We start from the raw sequence: 20,428 nt of genomic DNA on the forward strand, positions 1-20,428 counted from the left end.
GTTATGGTTTATGCCTAGTGTCTGGCACGCTACACGCGTAGCAACTTCGAAACAGGTTTAACGAAGTAAGGTTTTGACGGTTCGTAAGGAGCCACGCTAGGTAAACAAGGTTAAATTATGTCACGACTGATACGTGACTTTAGTCTGTTCGTATCACGATCGCTACGAGGTACATAAATACTTTCGTTTTAGTATTCTCTGTGCTCCTATTATCCCTCTAAATACGTAATCTACCGTTCTTCTTCATCAAATTTCTTGCTCCATTTAAACAAGTAGCCTGTAATTTAACGCTAGAGCGACCGGCCGGGTCAAAAATGACCCACTGTCAATTTTCCAAAAAAGTGAATATTCGACACTGATAAGTTTCTAACATTCCAACTTCATTTTCTGCACGTTTACTTCCATTTGCATCGATTAAGTTACATAAAAATTCACTTTTCGGAAGTCGCTAGTTTTCTCACCCAGCCGGATCGTTCCAGCGTTGAACAATCTTTTCAAGTGCACGAAAAAGTAGTAAATTATTTCTTTGCACAGCCAGTAGATTCGCGGTAATGATTCGTTCAGCCGTCGCTAATAGGAAGTAAACGAACAACGGAAGGTCTATGTGCCAATTTCGGATATTTATTACGAAATAGGTATTCTATATAGTACAGACCGTGTAATATTATTCAAACAGCAAAAACGCGATAGAGACATTGGCTCTCCGGTGTCGAATTAAAGAGCGATAAGGAGTAACGCGAAATAAGCGAAATTCGCGCGTTATCAAGAGGCGGGCAACCGTACGTGGTGTTGATAGAGAACGACAAAAGGGGAGTAGGAAGGACGTGAGGAGAAAAAACAAGAACGCAATTTGCCGCAACACCTTGACAGATGTTGCGTCGACAAAAGGAGATGGGTCTTTTCGCGGAGGTAACACAAACGGAGGAGCCGGTTGTCTCTCTCGCGAGAGATCTTTTCATCGCTGGAGAACACACCTTCGAAATGTCTGGCTGTCGGAGCACGTTCGTCCGTGAACAGAAGTCTCTCCTTCGCCGAATATACCAGAGCTCTTCGATCGGTGTTTCGCGAGTTTCAATTCCAACGTGTTCAATCGAGAGATACGAATTCTCATTGTGAAATGTCCTTCCTACCGTCTTCGTTGTCTCTCTCTCTCTCACGTTGACGACGAGAGCCGTAGTTCGGCGATAAACGCTATATATTCGCGTGTCGATCCAGTCAGTCGCGATCCACGATCGAATAAACGAACGATTATCGGTGGTTTTACGAGATCGAAACGGAGTATCTTCGCGAAGGTGACAACAGGTATTAAAGAGTTTCGCGTGGAAATTAATCTTACCGGTGATTCATTTGTTGTTCCGTTCACTGTGCGGAATGGTTAAGCACTTTCGAGATCACCGACTCGTCGCTATTTATTACGTATACTATCCTCCGGAGAGATCGAGTTCCTCGGAGTAATTGAAAATTTATACGCGCTCTTGATTAGGATTCTCCTGCGTTTCTGCAAAGTCTTCTCTGTTTCTCCTACTCCCTTTCGATCTCTGCAAATTCCTCGAATCGTCGAATTATACAGACGCTATTTCTTCGTATTCTTTCGCGTTAACAGTTGTTAGGTGTAGGTAGGCTCCGGTAGATAAACCGGGCAACACGTTTTTCAAGCTTAGCTGAAACACCACCGACTGTTTTCTTCCGACTGTCGGCGAGAAGCGAAAATTGTATGCGGCTCTCGTAATCCTTTTTGTACCGAGGCACATTCTTCGCACGACGGGGCTGCTGCAACGAAAAATTGCACGAGCAAAGAGAAAAAATGCTCCATTCTGTCGGAAGAATGGCGAAGCTGTTTTCCATTCCTTAGTCACTCGGACTTTATTGCCCGTACGAGATTTATCTGTTTCCGAATAATAGACGACGAGGATTAGAATAGCGTAAAGAAGAACAATAGAACGGACGGTGCCGCCATGTTAAAGAAGGTCGTAAATCAAGTCGGGTGTAATGAAGTATCTACATCTACCGGCTAAGTGATTTTTTTGTCCATTGTAAGACACTCAATAGGAGAAATTGAAGAATCTCGAGACGTCGTATCACGCGGTGGTACTTAGCATACCTTGCCTCGATAATATATATTTTGGAAGTGTCACGCTCGTGTCTTCGGGCAATTCTGCGATCACGAGGTGATTTGTACATTATACGTAAGCATTTGTCCTCTATTTCCAGCGTTCGTTTATTCCAGTTGATTCTCCGTTCTGAGAAATTTCTTACATTTTTTTTTCCAAAGAACGCCAATTATCTCATTATTTGATGCAATCTTGCGCGTCCGAGAAATGTTCTGGAATACGCGACGGGATAATAATTTAAAGGAAAGTTAAACAGTCAATTACGGACTGTTTCGACGTATCGCGGGTGGTATTTATAATTGTCAGTTTATCGGGCGATTACTGTAGAGAGAAAAAAAGAAGCGAGAATGATGTCACGAAGAATGGAATAAAACACGTAGTTAATTATCACCGGCAACTTTCTGTTATCTATAATAGATGCGTATCGGAGATAATCCTGGATGAGAGAAGAGGCTGGGAATGTTGTCGGAGCACGCGACTAAATATCGTGGGCCAGGTATCGTATAGGCTAATCGAATAGGCGACAGAAAAGTGTCAGGCATTTGGTTACGTCACTGTTCTATCGGAGCCAAGCGTGTAATTAGAGATGAGTGAGAAGAGCAGCGTAGCTAATCCTCGTGTTTCAATTCTCGCGATCCTTAAATTATCGATGCGAGAACTCGTCGCAGGTTCTCGCAAAAATGACACGATATAAAACGGAAAATCCTTCGCAATAAAAAGAGGAAATATTCATGGTGTATTACTTAAAAGAGGAAATATGATCTTAGATCTGTTGCAGGCAATATTTCAACGACGATCGTTCATCTTTTCAACGAGAACCGACAGGGATGTGTCGCGTTGAAGAACTGAACGATCGGGAAGAGACGTATATCGGTTTATTTCGTTGTTTACGGTCGCGAACGCTACGCCACATCCTGGACTTTATTTATCAAATTATATTAGAATTGCTCCCTTCTGGATGGATGTTGCGTTGCTAGCAGCCTCGAACGAAGTCAGTCGGTCGGTGACTGCTGTCGAGTCACCTCCCCTTCTCGATAGTGGCTCAGTCGTTCGAGAGATCTCCACGATCCTTAGTTCGCGAACAAGTGTTCTCGAGTTAGCTCGCGCGATTCTGATCATCGTGGTTCTCGTCGTCCTCGTGACGTTAGACCACCGCATTGTTTCACTTAAAGGTCTGTATTCGCTCCTTGCTGTCAACTTGACCGCATTCTTCTCCATTCTTATTAGACGTCTCCATTGTGGTCAAGTGAACAAACGATTCTCTTTTTCATCTACTTGATCGTATCGATATTATTCTTGACTTTTTTCCATTACTTCCATCTGTGGCTGTTAATTTCACCAACTGAAACCTAAATTCAAGGGTTTCCGTCTTTTGCGACACTTCGATAAGCATCTGTTCATTTTTCCACCTTCTTTCTCGGTAGAGAAGGGTCGTAAACGTCAGCTGGAAGCCTCCTCGAATTTGCTTTGCCGTCTTTAGAACTCTGATATCGCTACCTAGAAGAGAAAACCTGTCCAGTGGATCGTTTCACGTTTCTATCGTTTCGTGGACCAAGATATTTCTTCAACTTTACCTTCGATGTTCTTCTAGCGTTACAATTAACCGTGAAGAAAAATCCAAAAATTACCGAAAAATTCATGTTTTCTTTTCTTCTTCTTCTTCTTCGTAGCTAGCAGAACGGAGCTGCCATCTCAGCGACTCCTCCACATGTGGACATCGCCGTCCCGACTCAGGATCGGCCGAGCACCCAGGAAAAAGACAACACCTTAAGCTGATAGCTGCTGCAGCGGCTACCGCGACCGGTGAACGATGGAGAACACCAAGAGGAAGCTGTCCTTCCTTGGTTTTGGCAAGAGGGTATCGGTAAGTCCTTTCTTCTCCGTTTCATTCTTCCTCTTCCAACCATCGAGTAACGTTTTACATTTTTAACACTAAGTTTACGGACATTTCTTATATACCTATCTGTACGGACACGCGTGAAATTGAACGAAACCGCGTATTTTCTTTAAAAAACAACATATTGTACACTGTCAACGTATAAATGAAACTACGTGATATTGTATTGGGTGATTGCGACAGTTGGTGCCCGATTAGAAAATAAAACACAATCGGTGTGCGCAAAAGTAGATTTCACTCGAAACTGAAATGGAACGAAATGAATAATTATTTGAAAATGAAACACAAGCGGCGTATCTTTCGATAGGAATGTAACGTTACGCTGAAAGAAACATCTGTGCTGACGTCGATAAGGTTCTCGCCACCTCTGAAAATCGGGTACGAACTTTTGCAATCGTCGGATATATTTATATAAAATTTATGATAAGCGTAAGTGGTAGCAGAGAAGGGTAAACGATATCTGTAAACCTAGTGTTAACAAATGAATTGGTCAATTGCAACTGATAAAACAGTTGTCATAGTTGCGTTCTAAGGAGACTTTACTACTGGAAAAAATAGCCAGCCTTCGTTTCAGCGTTTTCTAATTACGTGGAGAAGAATTAACGAGCATCGAAAGCAGATAAGTGTCGCAGTTAAGTGATTCGTCGATGTAGTATTTTTAACACCGCTGAAAACAACACTGGCTCTTCGTTTAACTTTCTTCTCCGAATGTTGTTTGTGCATCGTTCGAGGAAAGGATTTCGAGGTTCGCCGACCAGATATTCTAAGAGCGAACAACCGTAAGAAAAAGAGTAACGATATTTCTTTAATACAACATGCATCAGATATGTGTTATAGATTTTATTAAACGATTGCAAAAGAAAAAAGAAGTAAACAACTTGATTATCTCGTATTCTGCGTTTCTATTGGAATGTTGATGACTTTTTGTTGGAATCGGCCGATGCTTCATCCGCTACTTGTTTTTTGCCCTTGACGATGTAATAAGTACTTTAATTTCCACGAAACACATTTACCGCGTCCAGTTATTTGTTAATCTGTCAAAGAAGCCTTTATTGATTAAAGACGTGCCGCTTCCTCACGCGATATCGTTTCACATGTATTTTTTACCATTTTTCATCTTCCATTTTAACGTTCTGCTTTTCCTTACGAAAAGTTAGAGCGTGTGCCTTTTCGTGGTTGGTCCGCGAGATGTTGAGGCAAGTGTACCTGTATTGGAGTTAACAAATGAATCGATCGGTCGCGTTGAGATGATTCGAACGAAACGTGATCCGATTACGTAGAAAAATTGAGAGTCTCGTGATTCTAATCAGTTATTTCGTTTCCTCGAGGGTGTTAATCAGTACGAATCGGTTGCTACTCACATTACATTCGTTCAAATAATACTTCGGACAAGCGAAATTTACGCTTAGAGCTGTAGGTACATATGTCTGTCGTTTTCACGACGACGACGTTGATGCCGCCGAGGGCAAACGGGACGATAAAACGCGGAAAGTTGGCTTGTGCACGTGGCGTACGAGATTACTTTTAAGGACTTGAATGTTGCTCGGTAGCTTCGATGTTGAAACGACTTAAAATTGTTGCACGCGACTTTTTCCATTCTGCCTATTTCCAACCCGGGGTAATTGCAAAGTTGAGCTTCGCTTCATTCTGTACGAAGAGGCCCCCCGCGTTGCTCTCGACGACGGATTAAAAAGTTTGACACGTGTCGTGCTTTTGGAAGTATGGCAAGATACGCCGACGAGAAGAAATTGCTTTGGTCCAGTTTCGAGGATTGAATTAAGTCACGGGGAAGGAGAGGAGATAGATTTCGAATTCAATTTCAAATTTAAGAAATTCTAAATTTGTGAATTTGAATTTTTTCATTTGAAACTTCGAATCTGAATCGAAACGATAAAACTTTTGCGAACCACAATAGACAGCCAGCAGAATTCTTTTCAATTGATAACACGAGCCGCGAATCAATGCACAATTCATCAAGGAATAAACGCGATCAATAACGGGTGCAATCGCACAGTGCTTTCACCTTACCAATGACAGCTTCTCGCGGTTCCGCCGAGCCCCGTGTGCTTGAGGAATTAATTATCACGTTCTGCGTGATTACTCGCGACAGAAACGCGTCATAGCCTGCGGTTGCGCGCGTCGTTAAACGGACCTTTATCGGTCTACAAAAATCCCGCGGCAAACCGCGCGCGGTTTAATCGTCTCTGACATCGCCAGATGTTTCGGATTTCATATTTCTGCCCGCCGAAATTGCTCCTTGCACGGCACTCATACCACACCACGAGTTATAAAACGAAGTGGCACCCATGTCTCCCACGAAGTGTTCCCTAAAATCACGAAATACTCGTGTTTTACTCTGAATGTCACGTGTGTTAATGTCACTCGTCGACGAACAGTCACGCAACAATGTCTCAAGTAGAACCTCGTGACTCTGTAACAGTTAATTCTTCGATAACCGAACCAACTGCTTCAGAATTTCTTCTTCGTTTCTCTTATTATTAGACTTCCTCTTGGAATCTGTTAGATACATGGAGGAAATGAAAATTTAGACAGAATTACCATCTAGTTATCTTTGGATCAGACTCGACGTTCTAAGTTTCACGTGACAGAACAATACAGCGACTTCATTCGTCAAGTGTAGCCCTGAACAGGTATTTTGGGATCGAAGAGACTATGCTACGGAAGCGGGGAATTCTTAAGGAAAAGTAGCTGGGAAAACAAAGCTCGGAAGCTTGGCATTTCACGATACCAGACTCTGATCGGATTGAGTTTCGAAATTATAGAGGCTGTAAAAGAACTCCTTACAGCGTAAGCTCCTTTTTATGGCCACTGCTGGTCCACGGAGAATCGAGATTGATCCTTCGAGCTAATTCTCGCGAAAGAACAACGGATTTGTCCAATCCCTCTGAGAAACTTTTTTAAAATGTGAATTTTTCGAATTTGTCTCCATAGCCAATTACTTATTTATCGACATATTTGCATCGACGAATGAAACAGTAGTCCTAACGCGTTCTCATAAGCTTATCTCTCTCTCTAATGCAACCGCTAGCTTATTTTTTCTCGGTTTTACGCGTTTCCACGAATCGCGCGGTGAAAAACAGATCGTGAATGAGCGAATGAAACGGAACGGAGCAAAATATCTCCACCGTCGCCCCTTTCACGGATAGGAATAGCCGTGAATCCTTGAAACGTCGCGTGACTCTTTGAAGAGGAGCCACACAGTGTCACACACGGTACATACTCCCAGAAGAGGTGAACGAGGCTACTACTCCGCTTCTGAATAAACCGGGAAGTAATCGATGGAAAAAAAGGGAGTATGAATGGAGTTGGAAAAAGAGACGCGAACGAAGGAGTGTTTAAGGTACACGAGGAATTTCCCAGCGCGTTGTTCCGTGAAACTTTCGTTTTTCAATCGATATATCACGAGGCAGCCAGGCCTCTTAGGTGTCGTGCGATCCAACGGACTGGTCTGCGTCTCTCATGTTAAATGGTTTATTGACCTACGACCGTCAGCAATCAGGCCAATCAGCGCGCACGAGCCTGTCCCGCTTTTCCAATCCATGCTCGAGTTTAGCGTAAAAGCGCGGCAAAATGATTATCTCTTATCTACCTTCGCGTGCCTTTCTTCCCTCTACTTCGTTTCGTAGTTTCAGAGCTTTGCATATGTCGATCAGCGCGAGAAATTATGGAGGATTATTCGCGTATCGTCTCTTTAAACTTTCTTCCTCTGAGTTATAGCCTGAATTTTTGAATTCATCGCTGAAATATGCGCAAATCCTATTGACTATCCCAAGATTATCGTTGGAATTTTCACAACGTATAGGTATATATTTCTGTTACGAAGAACGTAGAGAACTGCCATTCCATCCTGATGCGTTCAAGATGACAAAAGGCAGCGACGTTTCCTCCGCACGTTGCATAAGTTGGCGGGATTGAATCCAGATGCGTACGTTGATTCTATTCACCGTCGATTCTGATCACAACTTAATCGTTTCAACGTTCAAATTCCTATCCTATGAATAATCAAAATGTTACTCGGAGTCTTCGAAAAATATTCTTCGTCGATCGTTCCAAGTGGTATTCAATTTTGTCTTGCACTTTCAACTTTCTACACCGTGAAAAATCACTGTCGCGTCTGTTTACGTGTAGACACGCGACACGTTGACTTTGGAATTTCTGGCAGAATTCCACGAACGGGAATCGATATTCATAAGCGGGGTTCGCTCGTGTCGAGTCGCGTTAACTCTCGACTGAAAGCGAGTACTCGTTTCCCAGTTTCACGCCAATTACCAACCAGCAAAATTTTAACGACCAAATTTTCCAACCTCGATTACGATCCGAACTGCATCCAGCCAGTTGGTCATTTAACAGGATTTCTCAGCAGCAAACTAGCAAGAGTTTCTTCCCTAGAGGTTCGATTTGAAGAGAACGTCGAGAGGAGGATTATCGATGGAAGGGAATGTTTATTCCCTATATATAGAAACTATCGTTTCTTTTTTCCCGATGAATCGCCGTAATAACCTTCGAAGTGAGTTCCGATGAAAATCCAAATTGGATCGGAGCCTGGCTTTGCCTGGAACGATCGAGAGCTTTCATTAGCCGAATCTGACCTGGCGCTACGAGCTTGAGAGATTCGCTTTCCGATTTCGTCCAATCTCTATCGCCGCCGTCGTCGTCGTTTGAAGAACTGTATCGACGAATCGTGCTGGACAAATTCCAGTTCCCACGATCCAGTTTTTCTTCATCCGTAATCTTGGAATAATCAACCGAGAAACGGATTAAATTCCACAAGTTCTTCCATAACTGACGCTGCCAGTTGTGCCGACAATTAAGTATAAATGGATCCTGTCTCGCCTATCTTTCGTGCCAATTTTTATACGATACGAATTTCACATTGCTACCTATTTATCAAATAAAAAGGTAAAGTAATACGAAGTCGAATAAAATAGAAAATAAAGGTGAGGCATCGAAAGGGTTAAGGTCGTTAAACAGATCGATTATTCAATTCCGGTAAGTTATGCACCGGTATTACTCAACTACTTACTTATATACTTTTAGCGACATTCGTAACGACTGGCGGCGAAAAAAAAAAGAAAAAGTTTCTATCGTAATTGTTCTAACGTAAACAATGGAGTAGTAGTGGGGCGATGTGGAAGGATAAAACGAGGGTTAGGTGTCCCTGTCCCCTGTCGAGGCACGGCTAACGCATCGCTCGTGCGATGGATCGGTGCCGGGGAGCACTTACGCAAGGCCGGAAGCCGTAAATTCGATTACAAGACCGGTGTCAATCGTGGCCGCAGTATCATAAAGGTTGATTACGCGGCAACGTTCCTCGAAAAGGTGGCCAGCTTTTATGGGAGTATGCTGCTGCGTATCGCTCTGTCGAAGGAAGATCCATTCCATGATAACGACTCCTACAACTGTCCAGGTGATTATTCTTTCTCTCTTTGTACGAATACAGCTAAACGATCTACCATCGAGCTTTTCACGTAGCTTCTACTTCCTCCTCCTCAGTTTCTTCCGTCTTTTCGAAACGGTTCTATTCGACGTTCTTTAATTTGTAATAACTTTTTCGTGAATTTCGAGTGGTTTCACCGGTGTCATCGCAGGTCTTCTATTATCGTCACGGGCCTTGACGAAGTTCAGGGTCGAGTGGCCACAGGCTTAGCCTGTGCACAAGCCGAATTCCGTTTGTAAAAGCGTGTCTGATGTAACGGGCGTCGTTGCCTCCAGCGAACCATTCGCGAAGGCTTAAAGTGTTAGCTCGATATCTTTCCCTCCAAGCCTAAAACCTCCGCTTTAACGTTCTCGTACACGCCCTCCAATTTACACTTTCCTTAATCTTACCTCTCTAACGGTTCACGGATGAACATTCCGAACGAAACTTGAACTTGCAAAATTTCTGACAAAAGAGAAGAAAAGATGACGAAGAAGAAAGCTTGAATCATGGAGAAGTTTTACTACGCGAAAGTGGAAAGAAGATTGTGAAGAAGGTCAGGTCGATAGGAAGAGGCCGGATCATTGGAAAGATGTTATTTTTAACAGCTGTTCGGTGCAAGGTCTCTCGTATTCTTCGTGGCTGATAAGAAATAGGAAGTGAAATAACGAGGAGAAGAGTCGAGAGGCGCCGCAGAGGAAATAAAACTGGTCTATACCGGCGGGATTAGCCTGAGCTCTGAGGATTATTAAAGCGATGTACGCCAGGGAATCGAACGAATAAATATATTCGATCAACTTCGATCAACGACTTTGGTGAGCTTTCGTCTAGTTACCAGAAAGCAGCAGCGCTTCTTCGCTAAATAAGGCAGGAGGAAATATTTATTCGCTAGGTGCTTGTAGCAGGTCAACGAGCTCTCGAAATGAGATGCTGCTTCTTTGTGAATATCAAGGAAGATCGACGATATTTTTACCTGGCTCGCGCGACCTTTCGACGTTCACTTGAACCTTTAAAGGGGACACTTTCGACGAGGAACGATCAAAATTCTCTATTTTTCTCCTCTGTGCATATATATTCTTTTAATTGGTAGATAGTCGGTAAGTTGGAACGTTCCATTAATGTCAACGCCTATCGACTATAACGTCGAGGACATCATCTAGCCAGAGCTGACCTATTGGAACACGATAATGGCATCGTATCGATTCGAAATCGACGTCGAACGAGAAATAGAATTCTCGCATCGGTCGGGGGCCTACGCGATTGTCAAAGTAAATTAAACTTCCCTCTGATAATCTCCGAGACACGACACATAACCTTAAGCTCTTCCTGCGAAAATTTCCAAAGCCTCTCGTATTCATAGAAGAGAAAAAGTTTGTTCGATACACTGTGCGTGTGTCGGTAGATATTTCTCTTCTGGGATCATTCAATCCCCTTTAACTCCTTTCAGAAATGTCAAACAGGCGGGGGAATTGTCTGTTTTCGAGAGGGGAGAAAGCAGACCTCCCTGAAGAGCTGCAAATAACAAACGGTGCATCGATTTTCACGGAGGTTTTCGGTGCGGAGCGGAGAGAGAGAAGAGGGAGAGGAGAGTCTGTGGTTCAGGTTCAAGGTCGCTGGAAGGCAGCAGCAGCAGCAGCAGCAGCAGGAAGCGAGATACGTGTGCGTGCGAACGTGTACAGGCTGTGGTGTGAGAGGTGGACGAGGAGGATGGCCGGGTCGATGGTGGAAAATCTCTCTTTCTCCTTCCTCTCGCAGCATTCGACTCGATCCTCCTCTTCCGTTTCCCGGTACGACGATGGTGCAGCGCCACCTCGACTGCCTGCCAGCCACCCCTTTCGCGGCGCCTCGCGTCCTCGCCTGCTACTTTCTTCTCGATGAACCACAGTAGTGGATCGATCTCTTTCTCTCTTCATTTCTCCGCTCAGATTCGAACCATTGTAATCCCTTGTAGACATTTGACGGGGTACTTTCGACCATCCTATGGCTTCCTGTCGTCGTTAGATTCATCTTTATAAACGGATAACAACGTGTATTGTCATTTCATTCTCTAGATGTGTAATATCGATGGTTCCTTTCAGAAATACTACATGTATCTATCTGAACAGAATTGCTATGCAGTGACACCGTTTAGTATGATAATAGAGGTCAAGTTGTTGTAGCAGAGGAACCGAGTAAAGTTTCATGAATTTTTGATGGAACGAAAGTCTGGGAAGGTTAGAGAAACGTCGTGCAATTTAAATATAAATTCCTTCGATGAAATTACAGCCCGATTTACTATTGAATAATTCTTGTGTCAGTCACGATTATTGTCATTCGATAGGCGATTCACCAAAAACGTAACGTCGAATTGTTCCGGAAATAGAGGTAACCTTTTGGAACATCGGAATAAGTAGTTTGATCGGTCATAAATCATGTCGTGATGTCTGCCGACATTATAATTCATTACCCCGCAGCTGTGTGCCCGATGCGATCGATTAATAATGCATCCGACGATTTTCATTAGACCGAGAATTTCTCCCCGATCCTCGATAGCGATGCATCGACTCTTTTTTTTTTTTTTTCATACAGACACTCCTAGACTCGTCTCTTCCCTCGTTACAAATTCAACTGTCGTCGCAAGGCAAAGTAGATCGAAACGGAAAGGTAAATCGGCGAGAAAATCCGCGATGGGAGGAGGATCGAACGTGTGTATCGAGCGTGGATGGTCGATAAAAGCGTCACGAGCTCCAAGTTGCGCTGGTCCGGTTCGCGTTTCAGCCAGCTGTTGTCAGAGCTTTCTCTCTCTCCCTGGCGAGCGTCGCGACGCGCAACGCGCGACGCTCGCCTCCCCTCGTGTCATCCCTTCCCTCCTTCTTTCTCCCTCTTTCGTTCTATCCGGTCCGCGGAGGAGCCCCTACAGGGGGTAGATTTCACGGCCGACTGACACTTGTTGCATCCGCAGCATCGACCAATGGCCAGCTACTCTTCGATACACCCGTTTCTGGAACCATCCGAGGGGATGCTACGTTCTTTTTCAGCGCGATCAGCTATTTTCGATGAGCAATTAAGGGGATCCCCGGGAGAGGCGAGCGTGAACTCGGCAAACCTGGCTCTAACTATCGGATTTCTTTTAGTTAACGCGCTCGAGTCGATTCCAGCGATAGATCGCTGTGACCTATATATGCGTCGCTGGAAATGCACAGCGTTGTTTGGTACGAGTCACGCGTGTACAGGTGCAGACGTGTGTTTTGTTAGGCGAAACTGATAAGACGCGAACTTAACATTGCAAAATTATTGAAATTCTCCAAAAATTATTCAGTCTGATATAGTTTTTCTTTTATGTATGATATTAAGTTTAAACGGGAACACTTTCGGTGGGAAGATAATGGCTGTACTAATATTTATGTGCAGTGCTATCCATTAATCCTTTGGTTTGCAGTATCGAGTTACACCTACGGTGCACGTTACAGACGAGATGTGACAAAACTCTAACCTTCATACTCACTGGAAAAGAAAGCCAAAGAAGGCGTGAGACTTTAAATTAACCGTAATTATAACAAAAAAGGAAATTCATTCTTAATACCGCTATAGTAGGTGAAAACCGTTGCTCCGAAGTAAAGCGTGAAAACTGCGCCATTCCCAAAAAAATCCCCCGAGGAGAACTACCCTCTCCGTGACCTACCCCAACCCTATCCTTTAAATCACGCGTTTGAGAAGGCAGCAGCAAGTTCGGCGATCAGAAAGGGGAAGGGAAATCGCACAGGAGGCTGCTGCTGCCGGGTCTCGGGAGGAGAGATCGTGGAGAGAGAGAGAAAGGGTAAGCTATCGAAGGAAGGATCCATCTGGCCGCGACGTATGGGGTTGATATCGACCGGTCTCGGTGTTCCCCGCGGGCCACCCCTACGATGCGGCCACATCCCCTCCACTCACCGGGTTCTGCGGCTCTCTCTCTTTGTCTACCGGCTGGTGGCAGCCGCCTACCCTCTCCGTCAGTTTGGGTTTTCGGGCTGTAAGCACGAACGGAGCGTGTGCGGATGTCACTTCGGCCCGGGATGTCATGTCCGAGGCCACCGGTAATTCCTCCGCGAAGTCGTTCTTCCAACGGGCGTCGAGCAAGCTTTTACGCTGGTTTCGCCGCTCCCTGCGGACGAGCCACCAGGTGATCTCTCACACGGCTACAAACCAGTGTCTCTTGCACATCTCGCGCGATTAACCAGCTGATCCTTCACAATGGAACTACTGTCGTCACCTATTTCCGAAGGTCCTCGGCTTTCCGGGATGTGTGAAATTCTCCGAATTTAGTGGATTTTGTTACACTGTGTGACACCAACGTTTCTCCTCGTGACTCTTCCCCCTTTTTCGATGCTTCGAGTCATTTGCCCATCTTTCGAATTTTCCTTCGTGAATTTTTAACACGTTAACTACGACGGTCCGCAGCGTGACAACGCTTCGATCCCGAAGGATGTTGTCTCAAGGCTTGGGACTTTCTCGGGATGTGGAATTCTCTGAACCAGTGAATCTCGACATATCGTCGCGACGTTTCTTCTTTGCTTGAAAGGATCGTTCCATCTTACGATCCAACTCATCTGTGATGTGTTTCTACCCTCCTCTTCTCCCATCGTAACACGTTCCCCTCTCGCCTGATCAGATATTCTCAGTGTTCCAAGGACAGTCGATAATTGTTGCACTCCTCGGCTCGAGACGACCGCGTTTAGCTGCGATTGTGCCCGCGTGACGTAATTTCAGGCGCAACTCGCATCTCCGACGCTGAGGGACGCGTTTCACTTTCGCGATTTACGCAATGCGCGAAATGTATGTATCGGACTGAACGGTGTTGTGCGGCACCTTATCATCCGCTGACTCGACAACCGACCATTGACTTTGACGTTAGCGGTCGTTAATGACCAGGCTGTTTCTTCGCTGGCGGAACTCATTTCACGTTTCGCCTAGCGTTCATGCTCGTTCCAGCGTGCACTTTAAACTTGCATTATCTTAAAAGGGTTCGAGTGTAAAGCGAACGAAAGGAAGACGACCGAGATAGAGAGAGAGAGAGAGAGATAGAGGGAGTGGGACCAGATGCTGCAAATGAAACGTTCCAGTGAAAGGGGATTTAGTTCTGCAATTCGATTACTATCGCAGTTCCGGTCCTGAAAGTAATAGACTTCGATCTATTATAGTCAACAACCAGTTCGTATCTGTTCGTGTGACCAAGAAATGATTCTTCTCATTGCGTTTAGAATTTCGAACGAATAAGTAAGTGGAAGTGTTGTTTATTAACGACTCATGACAGAGAACAACGTAATTTCTCGATGATCTGTTCGTTTTTCGCGTAAGTTGTCTACTTGCTTGATCTTTTTAGAAGTAGAACGTAGAAGACGTTGGAAATGAATAGAGGGGCAGTTCTCTTTCTTTCGTCTCTTGTTTTCTTTTTTCTTTTTTTAGAAATTTCAGCTCGACGACATTAATCGATCGTGAACGGGTTTCTTTGCTTGGCTTTAAGGGGGGGAAAAAAGAATTTGTCTCCAGTAGAAGGAGGGTCTTTGACACGAAACAGTTTCGTAACCCTCGTGGACGAGGGATGAACTCGAGTGCATCGTTTATTGGGGCATTCGCTTGAAAAAACTTGAATCTAAGGCTTTTCACGGTTTCGCCTAAACCGGATTTCGAACTTGGCCAGCCCGTTATTTGCGTAAATTGGTAGAAAAAAAGATTTCTTTTTCCTGATATCCCGCTTTTATCGAGAATAATATCGTTTTACGATACGTGCGTTTGCTGTGCATGCCATCGTAAATAGAATGTTCTTCTTTTTTTCTTATTTAGCTCATGGTTCCTGTTCGTTTGTAAGCTTGACCGAACGAAACAATTTTCTCTTTTTCCTTTTTTCCAGGCCTCGCGATATGTAAATTGGATGATTGTGAAATTGGCCGACTACTCGAGACGATTAGCACGATAAAATTGGTGGTCACTTTACTCCTCCGTCTATAACGCTCGTTCTAATGTAGTTTAGCGGTGAAAAGTGTAGCGCGCTTATGGTATTAAGTCCGTCGAGAGAGTAAACGTTCGTTGCTCGAAGGTGTCGGAGGGTCTCACCTTCGGAATAGATCGATATTATGCAACTGCCTATAATAATGCTAACGTTGGGATAGCCGCACGTGCGATGTAATAGACTCGTTAAGAAAGAAAAAAGAAAAAATATGTCGACAGGAAGTTAATTGAAATTTGATGAAAATTAACAAGCGTCTCGTACGATCGATTAGATAATCCCAAGCGTCACCTTCTTACGATCCAAATTAAAATTGCAAAGTTGAAACTTTTTTATTTATCGAAATTTCTCTTTCATCGACGAATCTCACCTTGGAAAATGACAAAATTGAAAATTGCCTCGTTCGAAAAGAACTGCTAAAGCGTTGTTAAAAAATACGAACAAAAAGAAAGAAAGTGGAATGGATATATTTCTCGTGATGATTTCTTTTTTAAACGTACATTTGTTTGTGCATTAGGTCGACGGTCATGGCGCGGAAACGGGACCGGAACTCGACGAGGAGATGGAGAAGGTTTTCGCGATGGACACCGGGGAGAAGTTCGACGTAGCCCGGCTAGGTTCACCTTGCGAATCGTCTGGATCAGATCGAGATCGAGGACCACCACCGCGATATGGAGATCGCGACTTCAATCGTACGTCGAAATGTCCCTCTTCCCTCTCTCCTTTTCTCTTTTTTTTTTATCATCATCTCTTCTATCCTCGTTCGCGCGGACATTTTACGAGCAATGAAAAGCTGTTGCACGTAATTCAAAAGGACGATAATTCATCGTCTCGCCGAGACCCCTCTTCCCACCTTCAACCGGTCCTGAGAACAGAAAAAATGATTACGTAAATGAATTTTTTCATACGAATCAAGGTTGAAACAATTCCTCTTTCTGACATGCCGCCGCGACACATTACTTCATTTCTTTACATAATATTGCGATACAGAGTAGAATTCAACTGTGTTTTTTTTTTTTACCTTGCGAAAAAGAACAACTTGACGTTGTCAGAATTACGCGGCCCGTTTAATCGTAATTCTCTCTGTTCGCGACGACGTTGAGATAAAACTTGGTTCTCCCAATTCTCGTTTTGCAGAGCACCGAAAAAGAAGTTATCCTCATCCGCATATGCCCCTGAAAAGCCTACATTCCAGATCTATGCGACGACATTTCTCACCGTGAGTTTCTTTTTTTTTTCCAAACAAAACCTCTCGACGAAAATAAGATAAAAGTAATCAAGCGATTAAATTGATACTTGGACGGAGATACCGCGGAAAAGGGAAGAAGAGAAAAAGAGTGGGTGTGCTTACAGCGAAGGATCCACAACGGAAGTAGGCCAAGAAGAGGAGAATGGGCAGGTTCAGACCGGAAATGGCGGTGGATTGGAAGCGGACGCAATGGACAACGGATTGTCCTCGACCACGATGCAACACGCCGACGATGAGAACGCGGAGGAGGCGGAGATGGTGGTCAGCAGCGAGAACGAGGCGCCGATCTCAGAAAGGGCTGCTTCCGGTTCCAGCGACAGCCCTACTGTCGGCAGCCCGCGAGTCCAATTCGAGATGATCAAAGAGGAAGATGTGCCTTCCTTCAAGGATGAGGTAATACCCAGTGTCGGTGTGTCACCTCTCCACGACGAAGATAGAAAGTGTCGAAGGCATCAGAAACACGAGCACAAGTAAGTCCCCCGCTTTTTTTTGTCGTCTCGAAAATACACCGAAACGATTTATCATTATCGCCTTTTATTTGCCAAATAGTAATTGTTTTGCTAATCGAAATTATTTTTTTATCAATTTCGATTCTTTGCAAATGAAAAGTCTCTCTCTCTCTCTCTATCAATTTCAATTCTTTGCAAATTAAAACTCTTTCCTTATCAATCTCGATTCTTTGCAAATGAAAATTCTTTCTTTATCAATTTTAATTCTTTAAAAATCACTTTATTTCTTTGTTCTCGCATTGAACGCACTCATTGTGCTACCTGAGGATTGAACGTAATCCTTGCAGCTTTTAATTTTTCACATTTTTAGTTATTTCACTAAATTATCAGTACACCAGTTCCTCGAGTGTTTAATTCGACAAATTTCCTATAAAATTTCAAAGATTTCAGTTTTCGTTGCAAAACTCCTCTCAGCATTTTAGCAAGTGTTTCCTAAAAGAGTTACGATGACATAATTCGAATTAAAACATGTACGACTCGAAGAACAGTCGCTTCGATAATGAGCAGCACAATTAAAGGTAAAGTAGCAGGAATTCATTTCGCAGAAAGAAGATCCGAGAAGAATCGACAAAAGTGGTCAATTAACGTTATTGAAAAGAATTCATGCTAATAACGTCGACCTTGCCACACTAACGACAGGTTAAAACGTTCTTCGGCTAATTTTCGTACGACACGAAAATTCCTCTCCTTCGCCCGGTTTATCCATTCGTATTCCAGCAATTACCTACACGAAGGCATCGATCGAGAACACGAAGACCTGTATCGCGTCGCGAACAGACATAAGCGACGATTTTAATATCCGGGTGACGAGGCTGGTTAACGCGAAGAGTTACGTATTTCTACTACCCTGTGGATGACACCGCGCGGGCCGAATAAATGTTTCATTGGCATCCTATTTCCGTGTTCTCGAGGAGCTCATACGCAGCTGTGCTCGTGTCTAAATATTGCGAGAATTTATTTTCTACAGTCTCTCTCTGCTACGTAACTCTTTTAGCCTTTTCCGCGAGAAAAAACGAAATCTTCGATTCGTTTGGCTTCGATCCTTATCCTCTCGAAGAACTTTTTTTTTTTTTTCATTCTTCTACGGTTAATCGTGGAGAAGTGTGAAGTAGAAATGTTTTGTAATTTACTATTTACGCGGAACGTGTAGATTTGGACGAAGCAGCAGCGCTCTCCCCCGAAAGAGCAGTGTGTGTTAGATAATTGTAGGATGTTTAGCGGAAGGGATTGCGAACCAGTTTGCAATTACTGTCTAATGTCATGGCCTTCGGCCAGAGATTTACGCTACGTTTGCGAGCGCACCAAACAGTCTGTTGCTCGAGGCCACTGTCTTCGCCACTGTTCTTCTAATTAGTTTGCCTCGCCGCACGCGTCCTCTCTTCCTCGGTGATCGTTGTGCCACAGATGTGACAAACCTCTTCCACCTTTCTTCTCACGAACATGTCAGAGCGTTACGACTACCGTGAAGACCGCTACGCCATCGACATCGCTCGTATCAACGCCAGAAAGTATATAGACCTTTTTCCATTTCTCACGAATTCCGTTTTACGAACGAACAGAGATTCACATGAGAACATTCTTTGTCAACGTTCTTTTATTCTTGCACTTTGCAGAGAAAGACAGAAAACGAAAAACGAACACTTTACACTAGAAAAACATTCACGTGCTTCTCATGCGAAGATCAGCTGATTTTCTGTCATTCGTCTGGTCTTAAACGAAAATCTCACGCAACCCAACCACCCATCTGATTTTCATCGATGACAAGCTAAACTGACTGCCAGCGCTAGGCACCAAAACAGTTCTGGCACTTGTACGCATACTTCGTGTCAACAATGTCGCTATAATTCGTGCCACTTCGCTGATCCCCACGTCAAGTCGTAAATCATCAGTGTCCAAACTTACTAAAACAATTCTAACGTTTTACCTCTTGTCTAACTACATATACATATATACACGATAACTAACGATAGAAACTAACAAAACGATCAACTGTCCTTTACAGAAGACATCATCACAAGTCGCGCAAGTACTCGCTCCAGGAAGATCCACAATGGCGAAAACGATCGGGAGCTGGTCTCCCGGATGGAACAGGTGTGTTAACGAGAAGGGTAAGCGTGCAACCGGAAGAGGCAAGCACGTTGCAGGAGCTGGACATCGACGATCTGGAGTCGCACAGAAGCGACGATCCGCGAGGAATGAGACGTCACAAAGCAGCTCATTCTACGGTGCAAATCGGTCGGAAGAAAGAGGGTGGAATACCTCACGACACCTTCAAAAAGATGTACGATCATTCACCTCACGAGGTGTTCGTGCAATTGGACGAATTGTACGGGATCGGGGAGGAACGTGAATGGAAAGAGACTGCTCGATGGATCAAATACGAAGAGGACGTGGAAGAAGGCGCGGATAGATGGGGCAGGCCTCATGTAGCCTCTTTAAGTTTCCACTCTCTGTTGAATCTTCGTAGATGCCTAGAGACAGGTGTCGTTCTCCTCGATCTCGAGGAAAGGGATCTGCCTGGATTGGCGTACAGGGTGGTTGAACAAATGGTGATCGAAGAGTTGATTCTACCTGACGACAGACCGGTAGTGATGAGAGCTTTGTTACTAAGGCACAGACATGTGCACGATCACGATCGTGGATTCAGATTCGGAGGGAAGAGGAACTACTCTAGCTATACTAGTTTACAGGTAATTGTCTCACGTTTCAGAGATAACGCCGCTTCGTTTTTTAACGTCATACTTGTGTGAGCTGCTCGAGCACAGTCGCTGTTATAACAGATACGTGATATGAATGTGCTATATCTCATTCTCGGTTAATCGAATAACGCGTTTAGGCTCTCTAAGCACCGAGTTCCCCGAGATTAATTCCGCACACTCTTAACCGCACTGACATTTTTAATACAAAGAGAAAACACTTTGAGCTTTTCTCCACTTTTCAACGTTCATTAGAATAACCAACGACGACGATATATGTATGACAAATATTTGGTAGAACAAATTTATTCGTGAGAAATAATCAATAGAAATCCGTAGAGACGGGAGGCCTGACTGACGGTGTGTCCTAATGTTGTTTCCACAGTCCGTCTGTATGGAGGAAGAAGACGCTGCGCGGGAAGCCTCTGAGAACCATGTAACCCAACATGTAAATCTCTCGTTTCCCGATCTAAAACAAAAATATACGCAGAATTCTTTTCAACCTTTACCGCTAGTTTTTTACGGCTTGCCCACCATCGTATATCGAATATACCGCATTAACATTTT

General features: G+C 44.0%; 1 protein-coding gene across 1 annotated transcript in view; it reads left to right on the forward strand.

Moving 5' to 3' along the window:
- Positions 1–1,229: 1,229 nt before the first annotated feature.
- The window catches only part of LOC108575896 (band 3 anion exchange protein), a 23,690-nt gene continuing 4,491 nt past the window's right edge, over positions 1,230–20,428 (forward strand). Inside the window, exons 1-7 of the mRNA XM_017938828.1 lie at positions 1,230–1,302; positions 3,782–3,975; positions 15,925–16,099; positions 16,545–16,626; positions 16,761–17,126; positions 19,168–19,855; positions 20,247–20,309. Coding sequence (XP_017794317.1) covers positions 3,922–3,975; positions 15,925–16,099; positions 16,545–16,626; positions 16,761–17,126; positions 19,168–19,855; positions 20,247–20,309 — 1,428 coding nt within the window. The 5' untranslated portion in view covers positions 1,230–1,302; positions 3,782–3,921. The remainder of the gene's footprint in view (positions 1,303–3,781; positions 3,976–15,924; positions 16,100–16,544; positions 16,627–16,760; positions 17,127–19,167; positions 19,856–20,246; positions 20,310–20,428) is intronic.

This window comes from Habropoda laboriosa, unplaced genomic scaffold (assembly GCF_001263275.1).
Source record: "Habropoda laboriosa isolate 0110345459 unplaced genomic scaffold, ASM126327v1 scaffold243, whole genome shotgun sequence".
Lineage (NCBI taxonomy): Eukaryota > Metazoa > Arthropoda > Insecta > Hymenoptera > Apidae > Habropoda > Habropoda laboriosa.